The 14,531-nt window shown below is 43.9% G+C and overlaps 2 protein-coding genes across 2 annotated transcripts in view; one reads left to right on the top strand and one right to left on the bottom strand.

Annotated features, from left to right (window-relative positions):
- MYO1E (myosin IE) overlaps window positions 1–14,531 on the bottom strand; it is a 124,442-nt gene that overhangs the window by 108,508 nt on the left and 1,403 nt on the right. The gene's annotated exons all lie outside the window — the stretch shown is intronic.
- CHRNA7 (cholinergic receptor nicotinic alpha 7 subunit) overlaps window positions 8,051–14,531 on the top strand; it is a 40,407-nt gene continuing 33,926 nt past the window's right edge. Inside the window, exons 1-2 of the mRNA XM_064668242.1 lie at window positions 8,051–8,439; window positions 9,627–9,766. Of these exons, the coding sequence (XP_064524312.1) occupies window positions 8,385–8,439; window positions 9,627–9,766 (195 nt within the window). The 5' untranslated portion in view covers window positions 8,051–8,384. The remainder of the gene's footprint in view (window positions 8,440–9,626; window positions 9,767–14,531) is intronic.

Here is a 14,531-nt window from a genome sequence, read left to right as displayed (position 1 = left end):
AATTACAGGAATACATTTCTTAAATAATTAACCTGAATGTGTGCTAACACCATCAATAAGATGCTCTCCGAATGCCCAGACACCATTAATAAATGAGAAAAAAACCCCAAACAAATCAGCAGTTCTGCAATTAGTTACTTTCATAAGAAAACAAACATCATACTAAGATTTAATAAAAAATTCAGATAATCCTTCCACTGAAGGGAAGGCTAAACAGACACCAGTTCAATACAAAAAGAGGAAAAAAATTAAAAGAGAGCTACCACCCTAGTAGAGCCAATATTCTCAAGAGAGCACTTTTCTCTCTCTTGTTCCTGTCCTTAATCCTAAAACCCAGTCAGTCTTCCTCAGGTGGGAAATCCATCAGCATCCTGCTCTTTATCACCTGGGCACTTCCACAGAACAACACTATTTCCTCCTTCTCCTCAAAGGAATGCTGCCTAAAAACTCCTCAGAGAAACTAGCAAAATGATACAATAAAACTGGGATTTGGGGTGAATCTGGCAATGTAATGCACAAACCAAACAAACTGCTACACGGGAGTGGAAAAAAAAAGCAGGAGAAAACCCAGAGCAGCTCCGAACCTGTTAATGATCCAGAACAATTTCCTGGAGAGAACCGACTCCAAAGCAGGTCAGCAGCGAGGGAGGAGGTGTGAGAGCCAAGCTGCCGAGCAGTGAAGTCCCAGGATCCCGCTGAGATCAGGGAGCAGTCCCGTGTCACAAAACACCCCCGAGCAAGCAGAGCCACCTGTGCCTGGTTTCTGTCCAGCAGGTTCAGCTGAGCTGCATTCTGCAGAGAAATGGGGGAAAACTGGGGCCTTTTAACACCTTTAACTGGGGATTTCTGGACTTGGACGTTCACAGCTTTGAAAATCAACAGTTTAAATGAGCTTGTACACAATATTTGAACTTTTAAAATTGCAAATGGTAGGGTAAAAATTTCAAATACATTCTGGCAATTTATTATTTATTCCTATGAATAAAATGCTGCTGCCTGCTCAGAAAACCCACTCTTAGCCATATAAACTCATTTGGTTCCCATAAGATTCAAGCTCCCAGGTGATCAGAATCTCTTTAAAAAGCATTATATAGGCTCTAAATCACTGCAGTGCTTTTGAAAACTGTACAATTATTAATGTTTTCTATCTTCTGATCATCATTATGAAAACATTGAAATGTTTGTTATAAAAATCAGTACCATGGACAATCCATCAGCAAACTGATAAATTAAATTATTACTTAAAACATTCAAGCCATCTCAGCCACTCACAAGCCATCCTTGCAGCTTGGCATGAGCAATGTCACTGTTGCCTCTGACCTGCCACATTGCATTACTTTCATAATTAAGTGGGAATCCAGAATAACAATTCTGACCATGATAAAAAGATAGCCTTGAATTACAGCCTATAAGGAGACCCACGGCATTTTGATTTAGGCATCCCAGAGGATTTAATAGGAGTAATAGGTTCAATTAAAAATTAAGTTCATTTATGTAAATTAGAAAAAGCAGGAACACTGTTTTAGTTAGTTGCATGTTCTATGTATAGTGCAAAAATAAACAAATTTCAGAAAATTTAGTTTCATTAAAAGGAGCCTGGGTATCCAAACAGCTCTGATTAAACATGAACTCAAAATGGGAAAATAGAAAGTTTCCAATAAGCTGCTGTCAGTTTATTTATTTGCCTGGCTCAGGTAACCATAATAATTTTTTCATGCTCTAATAACCCACCAAATGGTTCAAACTCCAGACCACCACAGCTACGAAATGAAGGATTTGGCTTCTTATACCTGCCCTAGCAAAACATGCAGAAGAACAAAGTCCTAGAGCTGTGTGAAGCAAGTTTATCTCTGAACATAAGAAGATAAGAAGGCAAATTATAAGTCAGGTCTTTATTTTTATCATATCTTTTAACTTATAATTAGTTATTCAAACAATCAGTGGTCTAAAATTCCTCCTGCAAAACAGATGCTTAAGTAAATACCTGAAAGCTTATCCAAGCTTGAAAACTCCTGCTACCTAATTAAAATCTCTGAAAAAAACAGACAGTTCCTTCCCCTCTCTATGCCCCCATTCTCCTTTTTTTCATCCTCTCTGTCATAATAAGAAGAAGCTTTAGAAAAAATTGTCCATAATAAATTTATGAACTATCTGTTGTCTTTTAAATCTAGTTCAAGAAAAATACACTGAAAGCAATTGGCTTTCAAATGACTAGCAAAAACCTTTTTGATGTTACTGGAAAACAAATTTTATTTTAAGAGCTAACTATCCCTAAAATTAAAGGCAGGTTTTTACTGGAAAACTCTTTCCTCTGTGCATGTGTCTATTGTGATTGCCCTCACCCAGCTCACTCATAAAATGGTTACTCCAGATATCTGGGCTGGGACCATTAGTCAGTCATTTACTCTGTCAGGTTCTTCAGTGCTGGGCTGAGTCACATATGGCTGAGGGCTATATTTGCTATATCTACTTAAATATGTGATTACAAGACATTCATTCCCAGGAATGCAGCATCCCCACCCTGGGGACCAGCCCAGCTCTGGGGCTGCTCCCCAAGGGCTGTGTTAGTCACACAGGGCAGTGGAGCTGATGCCCAGGGCTTTGTCACTGCACAACTCTGCTTCCTGAGGGCTGCTGCTCACACTCAGCACCCACCCCCAGCTCTGGCTTTGCAGCTGATGGAACAAGTGGACAGGATGGGCTTCGAAACCAAGAATGAGGAGGGAAAAGTCCCATTCGCTTTGTCACAAACAGTAATGTCAGATGTCCAGCTGGAAGAGGGATCCATTCCTCCCACACACTTGGCCATTTCTGTAAGCCCAGGAGCCAGCAGGAGCTGTCTGCTGCTCACATTTGCCATGTTTGGGAAGCAGAGCACGGGCTGCTCCATGCTGTGCTTCCCATGCGGAAAAACGTGGCCTGCATTCCTGAACGTGGCAAAACCATAACCCACCTCCTTCGGTGCTCCAGACAAACAGTTCTGAAGCCTGTATTTCTCTATCTAAAGGATCAGATAAAACAGATTACATCTAGAGTTTTGAATTATTTGTAGTGAATTTTCCAATAAAACCTATATTTAAAATAGTTTCAGTTCCTCCTCTGGGAGGTCCACAGCTCTTCATCAGTGAAACAACCTTGTAGCTGCCTTGAGAGTTCCCCTGAGTCCAGTTAAGGAACCTCATTTTGAAAAATCTCCCAGTCTCTGAAGGATTCACAGCCTCCAAACATGCTGTGTTCTGACAATAAAAATCATTCATTTTGGTTTCCATTCTCTGGATGCTCCCATTTGCAACACTTTCCGTGAAGGACTGTCACCAGCTGGCTGGAGACAAACAGCATTCCTCACTGAGCCATGACAGGCTGCCACTCTGCAGTGCCCAGAGCGATGAATTCCTCTCCCATCTCCAGTGAGTCACTGGCATTTGCCCCTTTGTAGCCTTCTGCTGCTGCTATCAGTGCACTGTGCTAGAGAAAGGACCAGATCTCATTTAAAACAGAAGATGATACATGATGTTTGTTGCTGCACATACCTGAAAAACGTCAAGTTCACCTTCACCAGCGTCTAGTTAAAATAAATCATACAAGAACTGGACTGATTTGCTTTAGGAGTGATACCAAGACTTTGCAGGAGGAGCTGGGAAGGAATATTAGGGAATGCTGGTTTTATGCAAGGTAAGACATGCAGTTGCAAATGTGCAGTCCATGCATTCCAAGACAAAATGCAGAGACCTGAAAAAAAATGAAAACTTCTTTCTCCCTGTAGCCATATTAAAAATGTATGTATTTGGTGAACTGAAACTTAACCATTAGGATTCTGAAGCCCAAAATTTGGCATTCTCTAGCAGACAAGTGCACCCTGGCTACTTTTCTTTTTAGAAATCTTGTCAGTAGAGATCTGGCTTTGCAAGACTGACCTGTCCCCTATCTCCTGTCTCAACTATGAGCCCAAAATTTAAATGCATTTGCCTCAGCTTCGATACAACATTCTGTCTTTGACAGGGTTTAAACTAGGCTTTATGGTCAGTGGCCTTATTGGAATAGTCCTCACAGACCAAATGACCATTTTTTGTGGAATTCATGTTAGCTATTTAAATTGCAGCAGATGGTAATTTTTTCAGCAAATTTCTAGTTTGTTGCTTTAGGACAAGATAAATAAGGTTGATCTTCAGATGCTTATAGAATAGAATCTGTTAAAGCTGTAGGCCTAAAATGCAGATTTCCTGTCAACTTTAATTAGCTTCTGTGAACCCTAAATTATGTATTTATTTAAAACTAACCAGGGTGAAGAAAAGCTGTTTTGTCAACTTTGTGTTGTTCACACTCATCCAAAAAGATGACAAAGTGACACTGTAATGTGAATTGTATGAGTGAGAAACGAATTCCAAGCCCTGGAATTACAAAATGATTCAGAAGGGCCTGACAGAGGCTAAAATGAGAGGAACAATAATTCCTTATACAGAAATCAAAGTGTAAACGTGCTAAGCATGATGTCAATGAAAACCTGTGATATTTCTTTGGACAGAGAAAAGCACCTGTGGGGTAGATATGCTGAGAAATCTCTGCAGTTATTCCATTTGAGCTTTTTCATTGACAGTAACACAGTGGTGTTGTCACTGTAGTTTAATATGCTCACACTGTTTGCTAATGGTAGCAGAAGACAAGAATGAACTTTGAAAGATGTTTGCATTATACAAATGACCACAGGCCCTATTCATTAGTTACACAGTTACACAGTCATCAGGCAAATTTTACAAATCCTCATTCTTCACATCTGAGCACTGTTCGGAAACGTTCTCTCTGCAATTACTTTTTACAAACTGAGAGGGCAGCAGCTTTATTATTTTTCAACAGCAGAATAGTCTGTGCTCTTCTTTATCCTTCCCAACAGAAGATCATCTGGGGAATGGATCATTTTCTGGAAATCACAGACTGGTGTAGGAACTAAGAATTTGGGAAGAGCTTGTCTTTGCGAACCTCTGTTCAAGTGTGGGTGTATCGAATATAAAGTTTAGTCACAAAATTAACCAGATTTCAGATCACTAATTCATCCTTCAATAGAAAACTCAGCATCAAAACTACCTGCTACCTCTTGCAAGGAAGAAAGAATATTTTATTTCAGGACATTTTGCAGAAAAAAATCAAGCTCATCACATATGCACACTCCATCACTGAGACTACTTGTGCAAAATAAACAACAGAAAATAATGAATAACGTGAGATGTAATTACTAGGGCTACCTGCAAGTAACAAAAAGCTAACAAATATAGAGGAAATTTAATTCAAATAACATTCAAATAAATGTGGGCTTCTAACACATGCTCGAAGTCACCATTTAAAATCCTAGCCTATTCTACCTTCTTCTCTAAGAAGAAAGAGAAGCAGATTTTCTTCTGCTGTGGGAGTGCCAGGTGATGGCAGTGGCACAATAATTAGAACAAAGTCAGCAAGTGTGCAGTCACTGTAGATGCACATAACACACAGTATAACACGGTCACTTATTCACTATCAGCCCAATCTCGGGGCTATCTTATCATCTTCTTCATTAGGAAGATGCAAGATTTTAGTCTTCTGTAAGTCTGTACAAAGAGAAAAAGAGGATATTCCTCACAATTCCAGGATATTATAACCCCTGGACAACTGCAGCATCTTGTAATGACTGCACGAGTCATTCTGGAGTCTCTTCAGTCCTTGGCTCTTTTTACTGATCAATGTATGGGATTAACCTTATAAATAACTAGGAGGATAATAAGTAGGAAGATAAATAATTAGGAAGATAATATTTGGGTATAAACAAACATGTTTTTTATGATGAGGGTCTTTTCTATAGACACAGTAATTCAGAATCCTATAGCTGTTTCTCTGATAGCTCTGTGCCTCAGACTCAAAATAGACCTGAAATAGTACTTGAGTGAAGACTTTGGCCTTTTGTAAAGGATATATTTTAGAGGACTTCCGTATAGTTTTTGTTAATCTTTCTTTGCTAGTGTCTACACAAGCAACCCTCATAAATACTTGTGAAATTCACTTTTATTAGCCAGGATGATGCTGAAAGCAGATACGACCTCTTCCTGCCATTTGTGTGCATTCACACCAAAATCTCTGACTAGAAAGGGTAAAACCTGTAGCAGGAATGCTCCTGACTGAACACAGTTTAATCAAGGAGCAAGGGTGCTGATTGCTATTAAAAGACAAGAATTTCTGAAGTGCTTATAAAAGTCAGTTTGCTAACAACGAAAGCAAACGAGACTGCCAGAACCAAAAATAAATCAAAATTTATCAAAGAAATAGTTACAAATTCTTTTTTCCACGCTTATACTACTGGAATTTGGTGTTTCAGCACCATCCCCTGAAGGGTCTGCCTTTTGAGTCCCGTAACAGAGCCCCGAAGACCTTGGGCTGTGCCCACCTCTGCCGTGCCTTCATTGCCGGGGTGAGGCAGTTGTCAACAAAGCAACGTGTAAAGCAGAAAAAAGAGCCAACAGTAGAGGTCAGCCATGAACTGTAGATTTCGTCTCCAGATTTCTTGCCTGAACAATTCCTGCTGTTTACTGTACACCCAAAAATATCTGGGGCACCTGTGCCAAAACAGCAGTGGGTAGCAGGAGTAGGAGGAAAGAAAATTAGTTTCCTTTCCAAAATGAAACGAGGCAAAAATCCAGGTACTGAGAGCACTGCCATGGGAAGGTTGAAGTACAAATGAGTAATAACACTCTTTTTTTCTGCAAATAATACAGAGCTCCCCTAGCAACTTGTCCTTGTCTACTAGCTGGTCCAAAAAGGTCAAGATCTCACTGAAAAAAATACCCACCACAAATCAAAAAACATCAGCTATGACTTGGCTTTTGGAAAGTTACCTTTGCCATTTCCTGGCTTCCACTACCCCTCGGTAAAGTTGTTTGGCATGTTGGCTCATTGGAAAAGGGGAATGTTTCAGTCCTCCTGTGTCTTACACCAGGAACATATGATGCACCAATGTGCTGGGCTACTCAGGTTGACCCCAGTTTCATCTGGTTTTTTGCTAAACATTTAAAAATACTTAAACAATAGCTACATAAATTAGATCACTGCTTGAACCAAAACAGACAACCTGGATTTTTAAAGCTGAGAATTAGCATGGACTAACAAACTGCTATTTAATTGTTATTTGAAAAACAAGCATTTAGTTACCCCTTGCAAGCGAGGACACACTTCAAAACCATTCTTCCTGAAGTGCAGCTGCCTTGGACATTCATTTAATGCACCAACTGGATTTGAAGGACAGGGATTTTGACTGAAAGAACCCATATGCGGTCTCAAAAATGTGCTTAGAGTTGCAAATGGAAACCAGACAATCAACAAAATGCATTGCATTTTCTAGGCCAGCTTTCCAACTGTGATGCATTATACCCACACCAGGCAAGAGCTCAGGCATCATTTTTTCTGTCATGTGTTTGTCAAGCACTAAACACGATGCCCCATGTCCATGGCTGTTTTCCCCTTATCTAGACAAAAGATCCAGCACCTGAGCCCACAGCCCTGCATCTGCTGGGGATTTAACAGCTGTGTGTGCAACATAATTTTGGCCATCACCGTCCTGCCCCAAATGTGACCTAAGCCAAGTGCTGGCTGAGGCCAGCAGAGACTGCCCTGGGTGCCCACTCTGGCTGCCGTCCCCTCGCCCTTGGCAGTGGATACCCTACCCGGGGCACTCACTCTGCTGCCCTTTGGGCTAATCCACGCCTTCCACAGCAGCAGCCGCTGCCGGTGGCGAAGGAGAATGACCGAGCACCTGTGCCGAGGAGGGCAGGGGAGCTGGGGGGCAGCTCCGTGGCCCTGGGGGCCCTGATGCCCCGTGGCTTTTGGGCCATGGCGCGGACAGGGTGTGCTCCTGTGCCGGCTCCCCTTCCCTCCCCTTCCCCTCTTGCCTCCCAGCCTTTGCTCCCCGCGGTGCCGCTGCGGGCGCCCGTCCCCGGCGGGGCTCGGGGAGGGCGGCGGGCGCGGCTGCCCAGCAGGGAAGGGGCGGCCCCCTCTGTCGCCTCTATAATGCCGGGGCCCCTCGCCCACCGCTCCGCATCGTTCCTGCTGCCGTAGCCGCCTGCGAGCGGCTCCGCTCCCTTCCCTCCGGCGCGGGGTCGCTCGAGGATTAGGGGCGGGCGGGAGCTCCCCCGGCGGGAGGCAGGCGCGGAGGCGGGTCCGTCAGCATCCCTGCGCTCCGCTCCGCTCCGCCCGGCCCGCCGGCGCCGTAGGGCGAGCAACGCTGCGGGCGCAGGAAGGGGCCGAGTTGCCGGAGGTGCCCGGGGCGCCGGCGGCTCCCGGCGGCTCCCAGAGGGCCGGATCCGCGGCGGGAGAAGCCGCGGCTGCTGTTGCCGTGTCCGTCCGTCCCCCGCGGCGCCGGCGCTCCCGGGATGGGCCTCCCGGCGCTGGGGCTGTGGCTGCTGGCGGCGGCGGGGATCGTGCGCGGTGAGTGAGAGGCGCCGGCCCCGCGGGCAGCGCCGGGAGCGGCGGCGGGGCGGGCGGGACAGCGGGCACGGCAGGGACAGCGGGCACGGCAGGGACAGCGGGCACGGCAGGGACAGCGGGCACGGCAGGGACAGCGGGCACGGCAGGGACAGCGGGCACGGCAGGGACAGCGGGGACAGCTGCCCCGGTCCGCCCCGCACGGCGGGTCTCCGGCCGCGGCCGTCCCCTTCAGCCTGTCTGCGCTGCGCCCGCGTCCCCGGCAGCACTGGGGGCTTGCGAGGGCTGGGACCGGCCGGGAAGGGACACGGGAGACGGGCAGAGCGATGGGGATGGGGAGAGAACTCCGTCACGGAACTTAAATGGTGGCTGCTCCAGGGCAGAGGCTGCGGCTCTAGGCTCAGGACTAGAAGATCGGGAAGAGAGAAGTCCGTCTGGAGTGGGACAAGGAGGGTTCGCATCTAGAGGACCTGTTCCTATCCTGCATCAGATTTCATTTCATTCGAAAATGCCTCTGTCCCTGGTCTACTGTGCTCCATTCATGTGGACCTGCTCCCTCTCCCTTCACAGAAAAACGGCAGAGTAAAGATTGGATTTGAAGCGTAAACCAGACAGAAATCCCTGAATATTATCATCCTCTCTGTCAGGAACCCCGTACCCCGCTTCATTCATAGCTGCATGAACAGAGAACAAAGTGGACAGTACTTGCCCCAAAGAGTTCTCGGTCTGGAGCAGCCTGAGAGCAGGGCTGGGTCTAACCTGTGGCCATTTTTCTCCCATTGTCTTGCTGATGCCCTCTGCCGTATCCCCGGTCTGCTGTTCTGGTAGAGCTGTGCCAGGACAGGTGTCAGATCACAGGTAGTGTGTTTCCTCCTCATCACTTCTTGCTGCTGGACCCAAGGGTGTGTATGTTGAGGAAGCATCACTAGCATATAAAATTTATCACTCCTGGCCAATCAAGAAATTATCAGAGGCAATCCACCTTACAGGCTGGGATGAACAGTGATCGTTTGTGCTTTGGATTTTATAGTAGTAGCTAATGAACTGTGTGAAATACAGTGGCATTTTCCCGGGAATGCAGCAGGTGTAATAACGGATACATAATATCCGATAGCAGTAAAAAAGCCTATGTCTCAACTTTTTCTGATATAGAATCCCAATTATTTATCTATTTACTTCTCTGCCCAAAGAGTCCCTACAAGGAGAGTTCCAAAGGAAGCTTTACAAGGAGCTGCTGAAAAATTACAACCCTCTGGAGCGACCAGTTGCAAATGATTCCCAGCCACTCACTGTCTACTTCACTCTCAGCCTCATGCAGATCATGGATGTGGTAAGTGTGTAACCTTCTAGGAAACTATCTCTTTCAAAGGGTGGATTTTTCGTTCCTGGAAGGGAGATGTGTCATAGTGAAGGAAGATTACAAGATATTGGAAAGCACAAATAATTCAAGATACAGTGCCAAATTTTGACTTCTTTAAAAAAAAGAACTAAACTGAAAAGTAAAGTTTATGTCTTTCTTAGATCTCTTCTCAGAAATTCCCAGCATTCTTAGCAGTACAAAATACTTCAAGGGAGGCTCAAAATGTGTACTTTGCCTTTCGAATCCTTAACTGTACCTAGAGCTAACAAGCAGTGTAGTCTGGGAGGGATATGCAAAACCAAAGCTCTTGATTTCTGGGGATCACTTAAGAGCTCCTTATAGTTGGAGATGGAGGGGAGAGGAAATCCTGACCAAAATCCAAATTATATTATTTCTTGTGGTATTTAGACAAGATTGCTACATTTTATATGCTTAAATAGTTGCTCTATTTGCAACCACAGTTGCTTGGTATATCAATAGATATTTCTGTGCTGTGCTTGTAAAATGCACTGTAGGATCTGTTGGGTTCAAATATGAGTAATTTAAGCTTCACTCTGTCACAGCTGCACAGAGATGAAACTCAGCATATGAGTGAGTTTACAGTATTTGTTTTTAGTGAATTCAGCTAGCTACGATAACTAACGAAGAAGTTAAATACTTAAAAGTACAGTTAATCTCAAAATGCCATTATCTTCCCATAAGATGTTTAAAGTTCAAGACACAAGAAAAGGATAAAAGAAAAAAAAGAAAGATAAGATTATTCATGACAAGTGGCTTGCTATCTGTTCCCTTGCATGCTGCCAGTTGCCAAAATCCAGACACTGTTTATTTAGTATCTGAAAGTCAGCAGACACGGAGAACTCTGCCAGTGCTTATAGTTTCTACGCCCATTTTTGAAAGTTTTAGATTTATTGGACCTAAGGTGAAAACTAGGATGTGTATTTTGGGTGTGCTATTTCCTGTCTGCCGAAGGGAGAGCAGGCAGTCACAGGCAGGGAGCTGTTTCCCTGATGGGGCACTAAAGCCAGCAGGCAAACTACATCAGCTCCATCCTCGTTACAGCAGCTGGGGTTTAATGTGTGTGATACCAGCCAGCAGAACAGGAGCTGTGTGGAGTCACATATTCTCTGAGTGATGGGGGTGAAGAACATGTGTTATGCAGAGTGCAACAGTTTGAAAGTGTGCTGGCAGATTGAACTCCAAAGGGGCTGTGGCTGGACTGCACAGGGATCTGAGAGCCAGGGGAGGACAGCCAGGTGTTAGACCCAAACTTTGATGTGAGATAAAAGCCTGTAGCGGTGGGATGATATAAGGGATGACACCAACAGCCTACTGAGTGTATGTGGGCCTGCTTTTGTTGTTAATGGTGTTTCTTGTGGGTGGGCTTAGAGGTTTGGTAAAAAGGAGATCTCCTCATGCTGGATGCTCTCCTAACACAGAGTTAGCCTAATTAGACAAGTAAGCAAGAATGCTTTTTGACAATGACAGATGACAGAGAAAGTGTAAAAGCAAGGAACAACACAAGATGAATAAATGATACTGTGTTAATGAGGGATGCATTAATTTTATCTGTCATCTTCTAACTGGATTTGTTTAGAATGTGTCGAGGTAACACAAAGAATGAGGTATTTGAAGGGCAGTGTGAGTCATGAGAACAGGGCAGGTCAGAGGAAACTAAGAGAAGGAAGCTGAAGTGAAGAGCAGTGTGGAACAGACAGTGCTTCAAAGGTCTGAATGCCTGAAGGTCCCCAACCAGGTTACTGCTGCAGCTTCTCACTGGCCCCAGCCTTCATGGGTCTCTTGCCACGTACACAAAGAATGTGGAAGACAGGGCAGGAATAACCCCTGAGTTCTCTAAGCCCCTCATCTGTGTGATGGAGCTTTGGTCTTGCTCCCCTTTCCTGTGCATCAGGCCTCTTAGTGGCTTCTGCAGCAGCTCCTGCTGGCTGGAGTCTTCAGTTGCATAGCTCTGGATTTAGTTAGATTTTTATCTTTGTGTTCAGGAAGGCTTAGCCAGTCTGTTCAAGGCCTGTTCAAACTGGGTACCTGAATAAAACTCCCCATTTTAATGTATCTCTGCAGAACTCAGCACAGTACATGGTGCTTCCACTGAATCTTAAACCAGGCTTCAAAAAACACCCTTCTCAACCATGGACTTTGTTTACAGGGCCTTCTTCTGTAGCTCCCTGTAGGGAAATGCCCTCATGCTGCAGTGTGTGCCTTCTCACAGCTACTGGAGGAACTTTTGCTTTGGTACAGGACAGTACAGTTGCCATCAAAGGATTTTTGTACTACTCAAGTTTTTTCCCCAGCTTTCAGAAACTGCACTTCTGGTGTCATTCTGTACAGACAGATGTAGCCTGACTATGTTAAGGTAACATGGTTTTGAATATTAACCACCTCAGGAAAGGTTTGTTGTATGGCCAAACCCTCCTAGGGATGACACAGCTTACAGAAACCTTCTTTAGGTCAGCAGAAATGTTTCCTGAACAGAACAACCTGAATGCCAACAAGACGTTTTTTCTACATAAATTGCATCTGTACTATAAAGGTTTCCTTTGCATTTCCATGAGGTAATAATGGATCTCTCTTTCATACACTCCTGATGTGGTTATAACCATGTTCTTGACTGGTGGTATGAACAGTTGGCTGTTGGAGACACAAATGGCTAAAGGCCAACAGATAATCAACTTTGCAGAGTTAATTTCTTCTGGAGTTGTCAAATTTAATTAAAAACCATACAAAACAAAGGGATTGCTACGTACAAAACACAGATCACTAGCCAATCTGGGTGTAGTCAATGACTGGCAGTCTTGGCTAATATGATTCAAAATGGAGTTTTTGATCCTATGTGCCTTTCAAAAGCCCCTTCATCGGTAAGAAACAATAGTTTTTGTACTGGCTGTTTAGTTACAGCTCTTTCTGCATGTCATAAAACTCACTGCAGTTCTTTCTCAGAGGTCTGGGATTGACAGACAGAGAAGGAAACCAACCATGAAGTAAATTAAGCTTCACACTATAAAACAAATGAGTTTTCTTCATTGTCAACAAGAAGCCAATGCTCTGGGAATGACAGCTACTTGCAATAACAATTACTGGTTTAACAAGCTAGAAACAAAACATGTCACCATCATACTTAGCTGCAGTTTATATATTCCCTTTAATGGCTTCTCAGCTGTTAGCAGCTGAGTTTAATTGGGAGTTAGACCTATCCAGAGCTGATCCATCAAATCCCTGCCAGAAGAGATTGAGCCAGGCTGGATCCTGGCTGCTGCTATTCCTTACTTGAGCTCTCTTCCATTCCACTCTGACTTGGCTGACAGGAAAGAGGAGGCAGTAGATGAAATCTTTTCTAAATACAGTGGATGTTTCCTACTTTACATTTTTAGCTTAACCCTTCCTTTTAAAACTAGACATTATTTCTATTCAATGTTTGCAGATATGTTTTTATTGGTATTGTTCATTAATATGCATGCTAGTGTCAGGGCTATAAGTGCCAATTACCCCAACTTAGTGTAGTTCACTAGAAAATAGAATTAATGAATTGTCTGATGAGAATGCAAACTGGCATTGTAAATTATACAAAATGTTTCTAAATGGGGAGGAAGAACAGTGGCAGCATGAGAAAAATGCAGTTTGGGGACACACGGGTGAAGCTGAGAGCTGGGAAATTAAGGGAGTGCTTAGAGGGGGAGATGGAATGCCTAAGATACAGCAAAGGAATTTGGAAGAAAGGTGGAATTTGGGTGGAAGAGGATGGGAGGCAAAATGGAAAGAAAGAGATTTGAAAGAGTGAACTTAAAAAAAGCTTCTGTGTCAACTTAATGGGAACTTTCAAGACACAGATCCTTAGTGTCTTTCAGTGTGTTTTTTTTCCTGTAGTCCTGTCCTGGTCTCAGCTGTGATAGATTTAATTTTCTCAGTAGCTGGTACAGTGCTGTATTTTGGATTTAGGATGAGAATAATGTGGGTAACACACTGATATTTTGGTTGGTGCTAAGCAGTGTTTACAAGTCAAGGACTTCTCAGCTTCCCTCACCACCCTGCCAGCGAGGAGGCTGAGGGGCACAGGAAGCTGTGAGGGAACACAGCTGGGACAGCTGATCCCAGCTGAGCCAAGGGATATTCCAGACCATGTGGGACCATCCTGAGTGTATAAACTGCAGGGAAAGCTGGCCAGGGGGCTGCTGCTTGGGAACTGGCCGGGCATCAGTTGAGGGGTGGTGAACAATTGCATTGTGCATCACTTGTTTTGTGTATTCTAATTCTTTTATCATTATTCCTTTTCTGTCCTGTTAAACTGTCTTTATCTCACCCCATGAATTCTACAGCAATCAGGTGTGTGTTGTTTAGCTACCTGCTGGGTTAAACCATGACAATTCCTTAACAGAAAAATCAAGTCCTCTTGAACCTTCGCAAACAATCCTGCGACTAAATCACCCTGAAGTGAAAACAAAGTGGAGACAGCCAACTGGCAGAAGTGTTCTTTAAGGGTATTTCAGTTCTTATAATATCAGAAGATGGATTAAGAGGTTTCTTTTGCTTTTCACGGTTATTTGTTTCAATTTTCTTGAAATCAGAAATGCCAAGCAAGTTGATGAAATAAGTGAAAAATAACCTACTTCCTCTCTGATTTACTGAAATCTTGTTTCAAGACTCCTTGTAGGAATGAATATTGAATGTATATTGAACTGATAGCCTGATGATAAACATCTCTCAGGATCTGAATGAGAAA

Source organism: Pseudopipra pipra, chromosome 12, assembly GCF_036250125.1.
Source record: "Pseudopipra pipra isolate bDixPip1 chromosome 12, bDixPip1.hap1, whole genome shotgun sequence".
NCBI classification, from domain to species: Eukaryota; Metazoa; Chordata; class Aves; order Passeriformes; family Pipridae; genus Pseudopipra; species Pseudopipra pipra.
Note: the sequence above shows the minus strand (reverse complement) of the source record. Positions and strands in the feature narration are given on the sequence as shown.